Genomic DNA, 16,415 nt, shown 5'->3' on the forward strand with positions numbered 1-16,415 from the left:
AGAATTTAATGTAAACTTTTCTGTTTGTACTTCTTCATTAATTTCCATTTTAGAATATAAGCCCTAAAAAACTTGAGCAACAAATCTTAAATTTTTTTAAAGGGATGTTTTCATAAAGATGAAGGAGAATGCAATGTTACCTGCACTTAGTTGTTTCTGTATCTTTGTCTTTGGTCATCATAAGGCAGCTGATTGTCTCCAGAAAACTAAAACGATGATTTTAAGATTTTTATACACTGAAAAGTTTGTCTTCCAGTTTGCTTGGATGAAGGAGGCCATCTTTAACTTCACAATGTTAAAACTTCTAAACAAAACAATGAACTTTCTAGTTCACTTTTTACAAGCCGTCCTCTCGATGTAAACTAAATCTAATTTTAAATGACACAAGGAGTTGGTCTGAGCTCCAAATAAATGTTAGTAGAGATCCTAAAGTTTAGGATTTGATTTTATAGAGAAATCTCACCTGTCTTCTGTGACAAGTCATTTGCAGTGTGTTGGATTTAAGCTGAGGACATGAGGCTAACGGAGTAGCATGTCCTGGTGAAAACAGTGTTTGGATGCAGGGCTGAACTGAACCCGTCAGCCTGCAGTGAGCCCTGCCTCAGAAAAGAATCTCCTGCAGTAACCAATGCTTTACGGCAACATTCCCCTGTTCACACTCCTCCTCCTCCCACCCAAATCAAACTGGGATTTTCAGAGTTAAAATGGAGGCTATGCCTGGTGGTCACATGTCTGACACGACAGCATGTGCTCTGGACTCGTGCACGCACACACACACACACACTCACGCATACACACGCTCTGTGCAGACATGTATGAGCTGCTAGGAGAGGAAGCAGGATCCAGAGAGGAGGAATCCCCTCCCCCAGCGAAGATGTGTGTCACAGCTCCCTCCCCCTGAGTGGGCGTGGGCGAATGGGGGTGTGCCGTATCACAGCTACAGGCCTGGCTCACATGGCAGGGAGGTGTGTGTTCCTAGGGAGGTGGAGCAGCAGCAGTAGTAGTAGTAGTAGTACTAGTAGTAGTAGTAGTATATATTGTTATGCTGAGTGAGATTCTTCCAGATAACTCAGAGGAGCTTGTTGTCTTTTCAACCCAGCAAATTATTCACCCTGTTCTGAATGTGATGGAGCGGTGTGGGATGGCTCCTTCAGGGCTGATGGAGGTCGGTTAGCTGGAGCAGACGGGCGGACCCCCAGGGGAATGAGGGCCCAATTATCCTAACAGAAAAGGCCTTCACGGCCCATCGTTCTGGCCCCACTTGTTGCTGAAAATCTCCCTCCAGGTCAGAACAAAACCACTGAGATGATCCAGTCAGTTAATAATAACTCGTAACCTGACTGACTGACTAAAATTTCGCCTTTAATTCTCCTAAAAAAGAAACTAAATGTAATTGTAAAGAAGGTGACCTGAGCACAATACTTTTAGTACTCAAATCTTTTAAACATCTTATAGATTAACAACTCTCCTGCTTACAACAGAATTCAATTAAGTTACTATCTGCATTTTAGTTTATTATTTTATAGTGTAATCTGTCTGAAAATGAGTGATGTCAGCTGACCTTTCAGTTACTGTAGCTGTGTGGTTCGCTTTAATTTAGTCAAACACCTTTCCTCAAACCTCTGTCCTGAATAAACGTCACAAATGTGCAAAAATGAATTAATTAGTAAACATAAAGAGCTTTGTATCCATGTGAAGCAAAGAGGAATCTCCTCTGGGAGGCAGAAACATAAACCACTGCTACACTCACTTAGTTTTATTTACAGCAGTCCTCTTTGATTATATTATTTATTATTATTATTTTGGTTAGGTATTTTACATTGTGCATCATGGTCCGGGAGCTGATCATTGTGTTTGCAGCATCCACAAGTTTGATAGAAAACTTTGTCATGAATCTGCTCAGAAAACTCCTCAGATTCTTTTAAGCACGTTTTAATCTTCTTTCTTTTAAGCTTATTTAATGTAAATAAGCTCTCATCATACCTGATGAGTAGCATAGATAGATCAATGTTTTATACATTTTTGATCAAATAACTGAATCTAAACTGGGGGGAAGTAGAATGAAAAAGCACTGAACAACAAGAATGAGATAATGCTCTAAAGGTTGCATTGTCATATGATCTTTTGCTCCTTTGCTTTTGCAGTGACATTCAGAAAAAGAATATAAGAATTTAGACTCTTTAACCTTTTTTTTTGTTGTTGTTTAAACAAACATATCTCATTAAATCGACTATAGAGTCGCATCTCCTGCCCGGTAGAAGCTGAGGCCCAGAGATGAAGGATTTAACACCGCAGAGGTTTGACATGCTGAAGGCTCAACAGCCGGTGTGGAGCTCGGAGAGTTCTCCCTCTGCTGGCCGAACCTACAATAGCTTCATGACATCCAGGGAGGAGAGGCACTGAAATGTGTGGACCGAAGACGGGCCCCTCTTCGTGCTGCTTCTCGATTGGCTGTTGTTGGCCCCGCCCCTTTTCTCACAGACGCACAACAAAGCGGGGGTTGCGCTGACTCGTCTGCTGCTTTTAGGCAGCAGGAGCTCTGTTCTCCCTTCAGCCCGGTTGGTTCCGAGGTGTCAGGGTCTCCATTTCAGCCTGATGCGACCAAACAAAGAGTCAAATGAAAAAAAGAGAAAAATGTTGAGGGGCGAAAACCACCCCATAAAATATCTTTAAATATTAATTATGACTGAAGGGCTATGATTTGATTTCTGATTAATTATTCTGAAAAATCAACTATGTTTCACCTTGTAATGTATATATTTTACATATAATTAATTATTAGGATATTCAGAGACATTTTACCTATAAACTTAAAAAATGTTATTGGTTTAATTATATAACAATGTTAACAGTCTGTTCAAACATGAAATTCTATTTCCTTTAATATTAAGTGTTTCAATAAATTACTCCTAGAATTTAAAGCAGTCTTACTCTTGCAAACAAGTGACACCAAAATTATGATTAATGCATTTCATATTCCATAACTTTATGGAATACTGTTACAAAACTGAGTCTGCCTTAAGTAAACTACTGTTAAATGAAAAACACATAAAATAGATTTTTCCAAGTTATTTATAGATACGTTATAAAGTTTTTGGTCAAATTAAGGGGGCAAAAAAGCTGAAAAGATTTTGGTTTTGCCTCCAAAAGCCTTTGATTTTTTTTGTGTGCTTCAATAATATTTTTTAGATGTTTGTAAATATTAGTTACTTTCTAAGGCAAGTGGATGAATCATTAAGCAAAATTGTTATAATTGCAATTTATTGTGGAACTTAACACAGATTTGCATTATTCTGAATTTTGCCTTTTGAAAAACCCAATTTTGGTTTTTAGTTTCCAATGCTGTTTTTAATTGACATTGTTTTTTTCCCCTCTCTCTTAATGTTATGTTTTATCAAAGTGAGTTTTAATCAAATCAGTTTTATATTTTGTTAAAAGAAAGCTTTTCTCCTTCTTAATCTTCTGGCTTTTTCTGTTTGTTTTTGTTGATTTCTTTAGTTGACCATGTTTAAGTGCAAACATGTTTAAGTGCAAAACAATCAAACTTAAAAAATTGAGGATTTTCTTTTTCATATTGAATTTAGTTCAATTTAAACCTGTTTTTAAATGGCATCTTATAGTAATGTGATACAATTCTCCTTAAAGGACCAGCCCTGTTGCTTTATTTTACAAATAATTACATATTTTTTGTTTTGTTGTGTTATAGGACCAGGACTAATTAAAGAGAAACTTTCCAACATTGACCTATGCTGTCTGTAGTAACCTTTCTGTGACACTGTTTATTTAAAAAGAAAAAAAAAAGAAAAGATTTAATGAAAAGACTACAGTAATGTATTTCTATACTTTGGGATAATATTTCCTATTTCACTGACATCTCATTTTTCTTGGCTGGATTCCAAAACCAAAACTTCTCCTAAATGACTTCAAATCTTCTCCATGTTCTGTTCCTGTCTGGTGGATCATAGAGGTTCTTCTTCCAGGGAACATTGAGAGTTTTAATTCTAAGAAAGAAAAAAAAAGTTCAAGCAACTATATTAAGACGTCGTCTCATTTTGGCGCTCTTTGTGAATGGGGAGGCGCGCTCGTGCTGTTCACTGTGCAGGCGGACAGCGGCAGGTATTCAGAGCTGCGGGTCGAGAGGAAATGATGGACTAAGAGGTTTCCACAAAGTTTGGTCTAAAGGCATTGCGGCTTTATGTTAACTGTTTTATACTGGAACTGTGTGAAACTATTGCTTTAATTCCAAACTGAAGTGAGCGTCTGTAAGCTGTACTAGCGCTTGCAGCGTGTATTTAATTTATTGTTTTTGGACGGGACACGTAGCTGCCAGTTTCTTCTCCACACCGCAGATCTCATTTCCTTTAGATTCTGTTTGTAGTCCCTGTAGATTCATTAAGCTTGATTTTGCGTGTGTCCTCCAGTCAGTGCATATGAAGCGGGTGAAGCTATCGGAGCGACTTCTGGGCAGGTTTTCTGTTCCTCTGTGAGGAGATCAGCTCCAACAGTCTGACATACATGGCCCCATTGTTCGTGTAGTTTTGCATGTGTGCGTTTCCGCCTCCTTCGCAGGCGCTTCGTGCTTTTTCTGGCGAATTCTCCACGTCACGTGACAGTCCACTCTCGTAGTAAATGGGCGTTGCCTGCTCAAGATGGCGGTTTGCTGGCTCCCACATGTATGTATCCTGTGTACGAACAAGAGCCGGGCGGGAGGAGAAGGGAGGCGGTGTTGAATTTCAGCAGATTTTTGCTTTCTTACCCTTCTCTCTTCGTCCGCATCGTTACTGGGATTTTTCAGCATATGGTTTTGTTAGTTATTGATGTTCTAAATTAGTAATAAATATGTAGTTAGGATCCTGTTTCGGTTCAAGGCTCGTGACCCGGCCTGTGACCTTCTCACCGAGTAGTGGTGCATACAGCCGGTCCCGTCCCCACTCATTCCACCTTGGCTTCGTGTTGAGGAGCGTTCTATCCACTGACATGGCTTCCTGTGGCTCTGCTGTTACTCTGTTGTGTCCGTGCGCCTTCATGAGCGCAAAATGGCGAGAGGAAAAGGAGGAGGCGTAAGGGCTACAAGGTGCTGGTTTTCACATGTTGATCATTTCATTTATTCTTTGGGTTTTTAGTCTTTAGAAAATACCACATCACACCTCGACGTCACAGGCTTTTCAACGCAGCACGTACGTCTTGAGTCACGAGGCTTTGTAGTTTTCTCCTAATCTGCTGTTTTAGTTCATTGCAAAAGTCTTACAGACTCAACTTGGAGTTGACAATTAGGGTCGTGTTATTTACTCAAACTGGGACTAAAGTCGCTGCTTTGGCTGATAAATGACGCAGAGTCAGGCGCCCCCTTTCAAAATGGAGACGCTCCTTAAAATGGAGGCGTGCAGCAGGGGAAGGGGTGGTGGTGGTTTTGGTGGTGGAGAACACAACCTGAACTTTGACCCATGGCACCCCCACCTCTCCTTTGGCCTTAATGAATTCCAGACCTGAGGCCTCTGTCTTCACCATGCTTCCCACCCTGTCTAAATTCCTTTTCTCTCATAATTTGGATTTAATGAAAAAAAAAAAGTGACAATTGCAGATAATTTTTTGTTTAACACCCAGCATTTAATCATATTTTTATACCAAGAGTTATAAAAATGAACGTGTTTTGTACATTGTGGTGTTGTTTTTGACGTTTTGTAGCTGAACCCTTGCATGTCCAACATTAAAACACACCTCATGTCCATAAGAAGTCAGAAATACAACCGTTTTCTCAACTCTTCGTTTGTCCGACCAACTCAAATTATTTCTTTGTTTAAAAATCTTCTAATTAAATCCATTTTAGCTAACAGGGAAAACTTGTTAGCTAAAATGTTTTTACTTGTCAGTAAAAATATAAGTTTTTACAGAAATTTATTTAATCATGTAGCAAACGTCACCTTTTAAAAGTCTGATTGGATATGAGTTATCAATCATCTTAGTTTACTCCCCTTCACAGGTGTAGGGATGTTCAGATCTTTATTTATTTATTTATTTAGAAACAATGCAAAGTTCTGTTTTTGATTAAAAATAATTCATAAAATTGGCTGTTAAAACATATTTTATTCAGAAGTCTTGTAGTTTTTCCAGATAAATCCTGACTAATGTAAGCTCTAATGTTTCGTTCTGAGGCTTTCTAACGTTTCAAGCTTGTTCCTTGGTTTTGTCTTATGCTGAACTTTATGTTTTAACACGTTTACCGAAGCATGTGGCGTCCATGCAGCGCTCCGGGTTAAATGTCTGACCTTACGGTGAACTTGCAGAACATGGTTGATTCTTCTCCTGTCTGCCATTGCCATACGAACAACACTGAAAGTTTGCGATGCAGAATAGTTGTTTATTCTTTGTATTTTTTTAGGAATCTGTGTGATATGTTACATTTATGCTGATTTGGCATGTGATACATCCAGTATTCCATTTTCACATTTTGTAAACCTTCTAAGGACCAACTGAGATGCTGTATTTGCTTTCTTTTACTTTGACTAGACTAGATGGAGTGTTACTGAATGGTTGTTAAGATGGCAGCACAGCTAGGATACATGTTAGCCTGTGTTTAGTTTCCTCGGCCTCCTTGCTCTGCAGCTATAGCAATAAAATATTAATCTTTCATTTTTATGCTGCTTAGATAGCTCTTATAAAATATTAAGCCCCTGCACTTTTGTGCTCTTGCGTCGGGCCCCAGCTCTTGCTTTCTACCAGGGGACATTTGAGAGCAAACTGTGTTCTAATTGTTTAGTGTGGTAATGACGGCAGATGAACTTGTCGGCATGTTGTCTGAATGAGCTCCCTGGTTCTTTCTGTGGACTCTCATGTTAACACCTTTCCTGCCCAGACTGAGTTACAACTCAGAATGAAACCTATGAGAACGCCACACAGTCATGTAAGGAAACCGACGGGGTGGATTACACAGACAAATATTCTTATTTCAAAATTGATGGAGTTTCTCTACTGTTGGTAGGTGGGGCAACTGGACATGATTTGGAGAAAGTTTGAGCTGGAAGCGCGTTGACTGTGTTGAACAAACTCCTCTATGAAGTTTCAGCCTGGAATAAAATGTTACATTTTGTCCTAAAAGGCTAATTTAACACTTAAAAGTGGTGAACTTAATGTGTTCTTCAAATATTGAGGATGTGTTTATTTGGACTAAAATTGTTCTGGTTTATCCTATTGTGTTAATTGCAGCATTATGGGATGCCACATTATAAACCACGACCCAGCCCGTCTATTCATTCTGATCTGATCACTCAGGCCATAAATACATGTTTGTAAGTTAAGAGCACATCTGGAAAATGTTCTGAGTGATGGCTGTCTTGAATCAAACAGCTTCTCATGAAGCTATTAGCAGCTTCATGAGAAGCTGTTGGCACACAGGATAACAGGATAACACACCAATTAACACAGGGCCTGTTACTGGGATGTTTGTTTCTTTCCAGAAATATAAGTTTTGCTATTATTGTAAATCTGATGATGTCTGTAAAAAAGGAATGAACAGAAACGACTGAGATGAGAAATTGACAAAGGGGGTTGGAAAGCAGACAAAACAAGCAAACAGGTTGAAGAAAATAGTTCAGCACATGTAACAGGTGATCTGTTTTGGGTTTTGGCAGATGAATGACTATGACATAACCTGACATGATGGGATTCCATGTTTGTTTGCTTAAATGGCATACCAGTTTTACACATGTTGAAAGCAGCTTGTGACGGGGTCAGCTGGGTTCTGGCACCAGGTCTAGACAGTGTTGTCAGTCCAGGTGAGATCTGGTATTGACATGTAATTTGCACCAGGGCCTCTCCTAGACCATTCTACCTGGGGGCCGGAGGATTTTTCATGGAGGCACAGAACTAAAGAATAAAACCAGAAGTGCAATGTTTTATTTTATTATTCAAATAAAATATTGAATAATTGAAGTGAGCCATAGAGCCACTTTTGACTCCAGACCTGCAGATGCAGAGTCATGGTTTGGCAGATGAAAACTGATCCTCTCTGAAATGCATAGTGCAACCCTTTAATTTTAAATTAATTGTTAAAGTAAAACTGTGTTCCAGTTAGTTATGAGTCTGAGTCACCGCATATCACCTTAAGAAACCGATTTGTTATCTCTTCAGTACTTTAACCTTCTGTAGAATGGGCTCAGTATCTCCAGTAGAAGTAGTCACCAGTTTCAGATGAATTGGGATTCCTGTCTCAAACAGGACAATACCTTTCGCCTGCAGCAGCCCCAGCAGCTGTTTTCAGGGTGTTGGCAGAAGGTGTGGTCAGGCTCTAGCATGCTGGCTCCTCCTGCAGGGATGTGGCACAGCAATTTAGAGTGTTACTGGTGTTACTGGCAGTGGAGAAACGGGGGGATGCAGAGGATGACCAGTGGCTGCAGCTTATTGGCCCCTTCAGATGTGTTTACCAGATCCAATTGGAAGACAGAGCATCATGAAAGATCCCGCCCTCCCTAAAGTTGTTGGACGGTCGGACCTGTCAGCTCTTTAACTCTGCTGAGCGTAAAGTTGTTGTTCTGCTGCTGCTGTTAGAGGAGCAGCAGCTCTTCTTTACATGTTTATTATGCTTTATATTGGCTGATCTTGGTTTTCTCTCTGTATAATAACAACTGTTTTTATGGCTCCACTGGTTCTGGTTCCAGTGTTTCGTCCCAGCCATAATAGAACATCAATAAGTTGAAAAATATTGTCTCACATAGTTAAACTGAGTCCTTTCAAAAGTTCAATCAGCACCTCTGGGTGGGTGGTTGGTCTTTGTTGTGTGTCAGGACACTTTGCTGTTGGACTGGTGAACTGGTACAGATACGCCCCGCCCCCCAGAGTCCTCCACCTTCCTGACGGTTTTCTCAGCTGTATTTATTGCTGCATGCTCATGATCGGATCACCCAACCGATGTTGGTTCCGGCTTAGACAGAGGTGAAAGATTTTCCATATTTTTCTTTAGCCAGTGGTCTTATTACACCCGGCCCCCCATCACTGCCCAACCCCTGTCTTCAGAACTGTGACCCTTGACCTTTAACTCCTCTTTAAACCAAAGCCTTTTCTATTTTTTCTTCTCTGTGCTCCCTCTGTTCTGTTCTTTTCATCACCGGTTCTTTGTGTCATGAGAAGCTGGAGCTGAATGCTCCTCCTGACACATGGAGCATAAATGTTTCACTCTGCTGAAGACGCATGCTCACTTTGTGGAACATCCTAATGCAACTAAAGAAAACACATAGTCTTATTTTACCTGAACTGTTACGTTGATTCTTTCATTTATGTTTGAGAAATCCTTCAATCGTCCATGGCAACCATTGGGGCTCTTGCTCTCATGGAGCTCCTCCTTGGAGCTGCGGTCTCCAGTTGAGCCATCTTTTTGAGTTAATGATCAGGGCGTGATAGTGTTGAAGTCTGGATCAGTCTGGGCATGAAGGCTTTCTAATCTATTCTGTTAATTAGTTGTGGGGCTCAATTTAAAATTTTGATCAAGTTAATCGCAGAGTCTGTAATTAAGTGAAATTAATCCCATAGTAATCGATCAATGTATTCACAAAATAAATATTTTCAGTTCAAAAACCATTTTTGCTGCTAAGTTGTTGAATAAATAGACATATTAGCTCAATAAAAAAGATATCTATTGTTTTTAATCGGTTCTTCTACCATCAGATTGAAGCAAAGTGTTGTTCCATCCATTAAGGTTCCCAGTATTTCAGGAACTCCTGATCATTGATGGAACTTCTTTCAAATGTGGACTCTGGATGCTGACATTGTCAATGTTACCTGGTTTGCATTGAGATGCTATTTTAGGCTTGAATAGCTTCCTTGATAGGTTAACTCCTTTTAGCAGCTTGAACACAACAAAGGTCTTTTCCAGCGTCCCATCAGATTGTTTTTTGAAACAAAATTAACCAGCAGTAGGCAGAATGGCTTTATTTCTCATCGCAGTTGTTGCACACTTGTGCATCAGTTTTATGGGCGTACCAAAAACACATGAATACAGTGGTTCTGGCTCAGGACTTTTGTATGTTTTTTTTAAAAGAATGATTAATTGCATTAAAATTAATTAATTAGTTGTAATTACTCAAACAAAATGAATGTGTTCAAATTACTGATATCAGTTTTTAACATCATCTTGTTCGTCCTTCACATAACACCTCTCCAGATGTAAGCTGAGATGGACCTGATTCTGAAGAATGTGGTTCTGAGTCTGTAGTTATATATCAGATAGATGTTTCCTCCATTAAATGAACATTTCTAAACAAACAACTAAAAGAAGTAATTTAAAATGGCATAGCAGGAGTTTGTAATGTTGCTCTGGAACTGTTTCAGTGATTTTCATTCACTCTTGTAAAAAGCTTCAATGTATGGATCAGTTGTATGATCCATCTTTACCATCCATAACAATCACTGCCTGCACCCAGCTGAGCCTCAGTAGGTTTAAACAGCCACCCCCACTCATACCAGAACACTACCCCACCCGAATGCTAAATTCCCAGTTGGCGTTACCATGGATATCGTCTTTGTGTCCTTCAGAAACCTGGTAGCTCCAATGGGAAGATCTGTCCTCATCTTGATTCTTGGCTCTGTGACGGCCTTTACCACCAAACCTGGACAAAACACAGAGAGTCAAAGCCACTGCCACATTTAATGAAACTATGCACATGGAAAATTGGTCTTATCAGCACCTGAACACTCTTCATCCTCCCCCAATGCCACTGGAGACCATCAGTGCCCTGGTCACCATCAAAGAACTTGTTTGACCCCTACCATTACCACCTGCTGACCCACAGCTTATACCATAGGCTGAAACCATGGAAACAGCTCAAGAATGGGCTGGATAAGAAAACAGACTGATAAGAAAACCACAGGCCTTGCAGTATGTGCTCTGTCACCAACTTGCTATTGGTTCTGGTGATCCTCCCATTAAAGTTAGCGGCCAGCAGTGATGAGTCCGCTTCATTTGAAACAGTGGTTGAGTTGAGTTGTCATGCACAGAGCTGGTGTTTTGCATGAATCAGTGTCAGACCAACAGAGGAAGTGTTCAGAAATACATTTGATTTAGAGTTTACATATGTTACATCATGCAGTTAAAGTCTAATTTGACTTTGCATCTTTTCTCTGCTCATCATGTTGCTTCTCTGTTGGTTTCTCATGTCTGTTTTTCTTTTGCTCACAGGACCAGAAAACTGCAGATCAGAAACATTCCGCCTCACCTGCAGTGGGAGGTTAGTTCTTGTTCCGTCATAAACACACTGGGTCTGACCTCTGCACTCACACTGCCAACCGCCCTCATCTTATCGCTCTTCTGGTTTGAATCCAGTCTGGCTGCAGCCTGTCTGGCTCAGCCAAGAGAGTCACATCAGATGTTAAATTCCAGAAGTTTTTTTTTCCTGGTTTAGTTGAAGAAAACAAAAAACAATGAATTAATAAAATAATAAAAAAATAGGTTTGATAAATGAAATGAAATGAACTAGTTCCAAACTGAATATGATGCAGAAGCAAATACAAACCTCCTATTCTATATTATCAAGTACCTTTGTGATTTATAAATTTTTTGAAACCAGAATTTTTCATCCTTTATGAAGCAGAAGTCTCCTCAGCCATGTTTTTTGCAGTTTGCTGCAGAGATGAATCCTGTGTCAGACATTTTCCATTCAGATTCACCCTGCTGCCCTGCTTCTTGCTCTGCTGCATGCAGGTTGCATGTTCTGCCCCATGCAGAGGTTGGTGTCTCTTTGGGTGTCTCAGCTTTGACCCCCAGTCCAAACGCTCTGTTGGAAACACTGTTACAGTGATGGGGAGACAACTAGTTGCTGTAAAAAGATGTTTCAGTCATATATCTTTAAATCAAATGCCATGGTCCAAAAACATTTAACCAAACTGCAATTAGTCCAACGTATGGCATCTCGTCTTGCACTGAATTATTCTGTATACACAAATATTATCAATATGCATAGTCATTACGTTGGACCTTGGTTAAAAATAAATTGCCCTTTTAATGCAGTTTTTAAAAAATACATTTTTATGTATGTAAGATACCAAATGTTTTATATAGTCAACTTTTATTTATCCATACTTGACACAGTTTTAATACAAGATATTCTTTAAAAGGCTGTTTTGCTTTTCCACCATCCAGCAGGAATGCTGGACATCTGTCTGTTGTTTGAGCTTTTAAAAGCTCTTTTAAAATGTAGTTATTTTACTACATAAAGTGCTATAATTGTGCCTTTGCAAATGAATACAGTGTGTTACTACTGTTATGTTGAGTATGTGTAACTGTTTCTGTAATAAATATATATATTTTTATGATGTGGAAACCGGGAAGGGTTTTCTTTACAAATGTCTTCATATAAGAATCGTTCCTGTCATAAATGTCAGTTTCACATCAGACTGCATTTATTCTGTCGATGATCGCTGGCTGCAAGTGGTTTGTGATGCTATTTCTAATATTGCTTTTCTCACTACAACAACTTGCCTCAGTCATTACTGAGTAATACTGAGTTATGTGTTTGTTGCATTGTTGGCAGAGTTCTTAACCTTTTGTATTTCAGTCACAATAACAAGATTTACTGGATGATAAATCGTCCCAGAAGTTACTGCGGTAAACAATACTGTTGTTTTGAGACAATTTTCAAGTAATCTAAATGTAATGACATAATGCAAGAAGGATTAGTAAACTTTAAATTCTAATGAACATTTAATACTGGATTTAACAAGACATATTAAATATCCTAAATAAGCAAAACGGAAACAATAAAAATAAAATTAATTATGAAATAGCTGTAAACAAAATTGTCCTTCAAAAATTATCTAATTGAAATAAAATGCAGTAGACTGAAGACTTTAATCATCCAGTTTTTGGAGAAAAGAGAGAAAGAAAAACAATAAATTATGCAAATTGAAATTATTACATTTGTTTTAATTTATCATGCAATTAATTGATTTATTGCTTATTGCAACAGGCTTAACCTGTTGTTGAACATCTAAAACCTGTGGTATGAATATTAGCAGGAACTCTACTTTTTACACCATAATACATTTTTTTCTGACTTTTTCATAAATAAATGAAACAGCTGAAGACTTGGTGAAAACTACCAAACAATTATTCCTTTGGGATTTTAACCTAAATGTTTATTGCTCAATGCCAAAAAACACAAAGATATCCCCCAGAGAAGGTTGTTAATTCACACAAAATAAATAGTGATTATTGTCTTGAATATGTCAAAGATTAGCAATAAATCTATTGCTAATCCATCAGTATTTTTATGTAGAACCAGAAGCTTTTTTTCTGAACCTTCAATAACCAACAATTCTCCATTAACTTCTTTTGACTTCTCTTTGTTTCTATCTAATTACAGCATTTAATAATTTATTCTGTCACATTAATATTTCATTTAGAAGAAAAGAAATTCGTTGATGGCTGATAAATAAATAAATTGTTATATTTGTGCCATTATGGAGCCAGATCTTTAGAAAGTCTGAAGTTTTAGAAACTGATTTCGGAAAATAAGCTGAAAATATGAAAAGGTCTCCACTCACTATCAAACGTATGTATGTACCCCAACTATTTATTTCATGAAAAAGATTTTATTTTTTTTAAGTATATTGAAGTTTTAAATAATTAAACATATATTTAAAGAGTAAAAATCCTGAGTAATTAAATGTTTGTTAGTTTGAAGCCAGTCTTAAGTTGCTTATGGGCAAGAAAATTGCCCAAGAAAAGGGCAGAAGTTTGAGACGACGAGAAAAATTTGTAAATATGAATTAATAATTTACAAATAAATGTATACATTTGTGTCAGTTATCCATTTGGCTTGATATTTTTCTATATGTGTGTGTTGTCAGGTGCTGGATGGTCTGTTGGCTCAGTGTGGAACCGTTGAAAACTGTGAACAAGGTGAGTCTCTAACATGGAGCTGCAGCTAATGATTATTTTAGTAATCCAGTACTATTTAAATTTTTCTGACAATTATTTGATTAATCCAAAAAATAGTGGTACATTCTGTAGATTTTTCATTTAACTGTTGAAGCTTATTTTATATAATATTTTAAGTACATAAAAATACAAATAAATCATTTACTTCCTCTTTAAGTAAGAAAACAATTTATTGCCTAAAATGCAACAGCAAAAGGTGTTAACATGAGCTGTTTTTATTTATTTATTTTACATAAAAAACATTCCATTTGAGAATTGGACAGAACAGATTTACAAAGATTTTTTATTATCTTAAATGTAACATGTATTATATATATATATTTTTGGTTTAATTTTTTTCTCTGAATATGTTCATTCAGAAAATGGCCTCATATTAACCGTTTCAGTTCTGCTCTGTTACCTTCAGCATCGGGTGGCGTTAGCTTTGTTCTTATTTCGTTGTCTTCTCTGCTTTAAACTGCGTAAACATGTCAGGTTGTATTTACCCAACTACACCCTGTGTGTTTGTGATCTTTAAAAGCTTAAACCTGCAATTTCACTTTGTTTGAGATTTAATGATTCACTAGTTAGTAAAATAAGCACAAAAGCTCAAGTAAAACCTTCCACAACTGATTCTTTTCTAACTTGAAGAGAAGGCCTTGTGGCTAACCAGGGGGAATCTCATGCATTCTGTCAGTCATGTTTGCTCTGGATAGATTGGTTATCATTTATCGGGTTTATTAAGCGAACTCTTTGCAGTAATGTGATTTCAGTTTCCTGTAGTGTCTGAATAGTGGCTGTAGATGTTGTTGTTTATGTGTGCCTGATAGCTGTTGAGGATAAACTGTTTCTGATTGTTAAGTTTTGTTCTTGTATGAATTGTTCCTCGCTGAAAAGTTTTTCACTACCTTTAATCATTCCTGAGATTTTCCATGTAAAACTGCAGCTGCAGGTGAAGCCAGGTTCCTCACAGCAGCTCTGCATCAGGCTGATTCTCACTCAACTTTGTGCATTTCCTGTTTGCTTTGTTTCAGTCAACACAGACAGCGAGACTGCAGTGGTTAACGTTACATATGCATCCCGGGAACAAGCAAGGCAGTAAGTTGCTCCAATTTTTATTTATTTTTTTAAATTCAATCTTTTGAAAATGCACAGCATATAAAATAAATTATCAAAGGAAACAATCTGGAGATCTGTGTAATTTAGCATAATCAGGTAATCAAAGTGCTTCATGTTTCAATTTATTAATAGGCCTGTGTGTCCGTAAATCAAAGAAGGCCTTTATACATCTTTTTTCAGAGTTCAATCCAGTTTTTTTATGGTGTGTGTCTGCCCCCTAGTGGCCATTTTTAGTTTGAACTTTTACCCATATTTTGAGGGATCAGGTTCTGCAGTTAAATTTCAGTGATATTAATTTAGCTTTAAACCTCATCTCCAGCTATATTCATGATTTTCAAGTCTTCTTCTGAATTTGCTCACTACTAAACAGCTGTGGGTTTGGTGCAGATGTTCTAAACCAGATGTTAGCTGTTCCTGGAGAAGGAATGAAGCACAGACTCCAAAATATATCAAACAAAAACGATGCAAAAGTATTGGTTTATATAAATCAGTGTAAGCCCAACTCAGAAGATTTCAGGTTTAGGGGGAAATCGGTTTTTCACACAGAGCCATAATAAATTTGATTTTAAGAATTCATTTTATGTTTTTATTTTTGACTAGTATTTACATTTGTTTGGTCTGCTACATTTATGTCTGAAAAACATACAAACAAAAGGAATCATGAAGTGGTGAGCGCTGTATGACTGCTGTGACTTGATGGAACACAGTTGCTATGAGCTTTATATGTGAGAAGAATTTTAGTGTTCTGAAATTTGCCTAGATTTTAAAAATTATTATTTCTGCTAGCACTTTATATTTTATTGAATCATACCGTAACACATAGGCATTGCTGTGAATTTGTATGAAATAGAAAGCAACCAGATTTGTAAATGGCAGTGGAAAAACGTCTATGTTAAAATGTCAGACCTGTTCCTCTTTAAATGGATCTGCAGTCAGGTGTTGATCTGTTTGCCATCAGAGCCATCCAGAAGCTGAACGGATACCAGTTAGAGAGCAACGCCCTGCGTGTCTCCTACATCCCTGACGAGACCTCTGACATGGAGGGGGGCCAACGGGGAACTGAAAACGGCCGTCGCCCTGGTTACGGGCCCCGTGGCGGACTCCGTGGGGGGTCCCCTAGCTCCGGAATGCCCCCTAAGCCTCCACACGCTGACATCCCCCTCAGACTGCTGGTCCCCACGCAGTACGTGGGAGCCATCATCGGCAAAGAGGGAGCCACCATTCGCAACATCACCAAGCAGACGCAGAGCAAGTGGGTGATCATGAAGAGAGAGGGACCTGCAGGAAGGAAAACACACTGTGTGATGCGTCTGCTTCATTAGCATAATTTTTTTTAAAGATTCTGTTGAACCACAATTCAAAAGCAGTGTCTGATTTTCATTGGTTAACT

At 38.3% G+C, this 16,415-nt stretch overlaps 1 protein-coding gene across 2 annotated transcripts in view; it reads left to right on the forward strand.

Moving 5' to 3' along the window:
- The window catches only part of igf2bp1 (insulin-like growth factor 2 mRNA binding protein 1), a 43,889-nt gene that overhangs the window by 20,898 nt on the left and 6,576 nt on the right, over positions 1–16,415 (forward strand). For both annotated transcript variants that reach the window (XM_016662669.1, XM_007575640.2), the window contains exons 3-6: positions 11,168–11,216; positions 13,837–13,888; positions 14,941–15,004; positions 15,984–16,277. In XM_016662669.1, the coding sequence (XP_016518155.1) occupies positions 11,168–11,216; positions 13,837–13,888; positions 14,941–15,004; positions 15,984–16,277 (459 nt within the window). The remainder of the gene's footprint in view (positions 1–11,167; positions 11,217–13,836; positions 13,889–14,940; positions 15,005–15,983; positions 16,278–16,415) is intronic.

The sequence above is a fragment of the Poecilia formosa genome, unplaced genomic scaffold (assembly GCF_000485575.1).
Source record: "Poecilia formosa unplaced genomic scaffold, Poecilia_formosa-5.1.2 Scaffold383, whole genome shotgun sequence".
Classification (NCBI taxonomy): Eukaryota; Metazoa; Chordata; class Actinopteri; order Cyprinodontiformes; family Poeciliidae; genus Poecilia; species Poecilia formosa.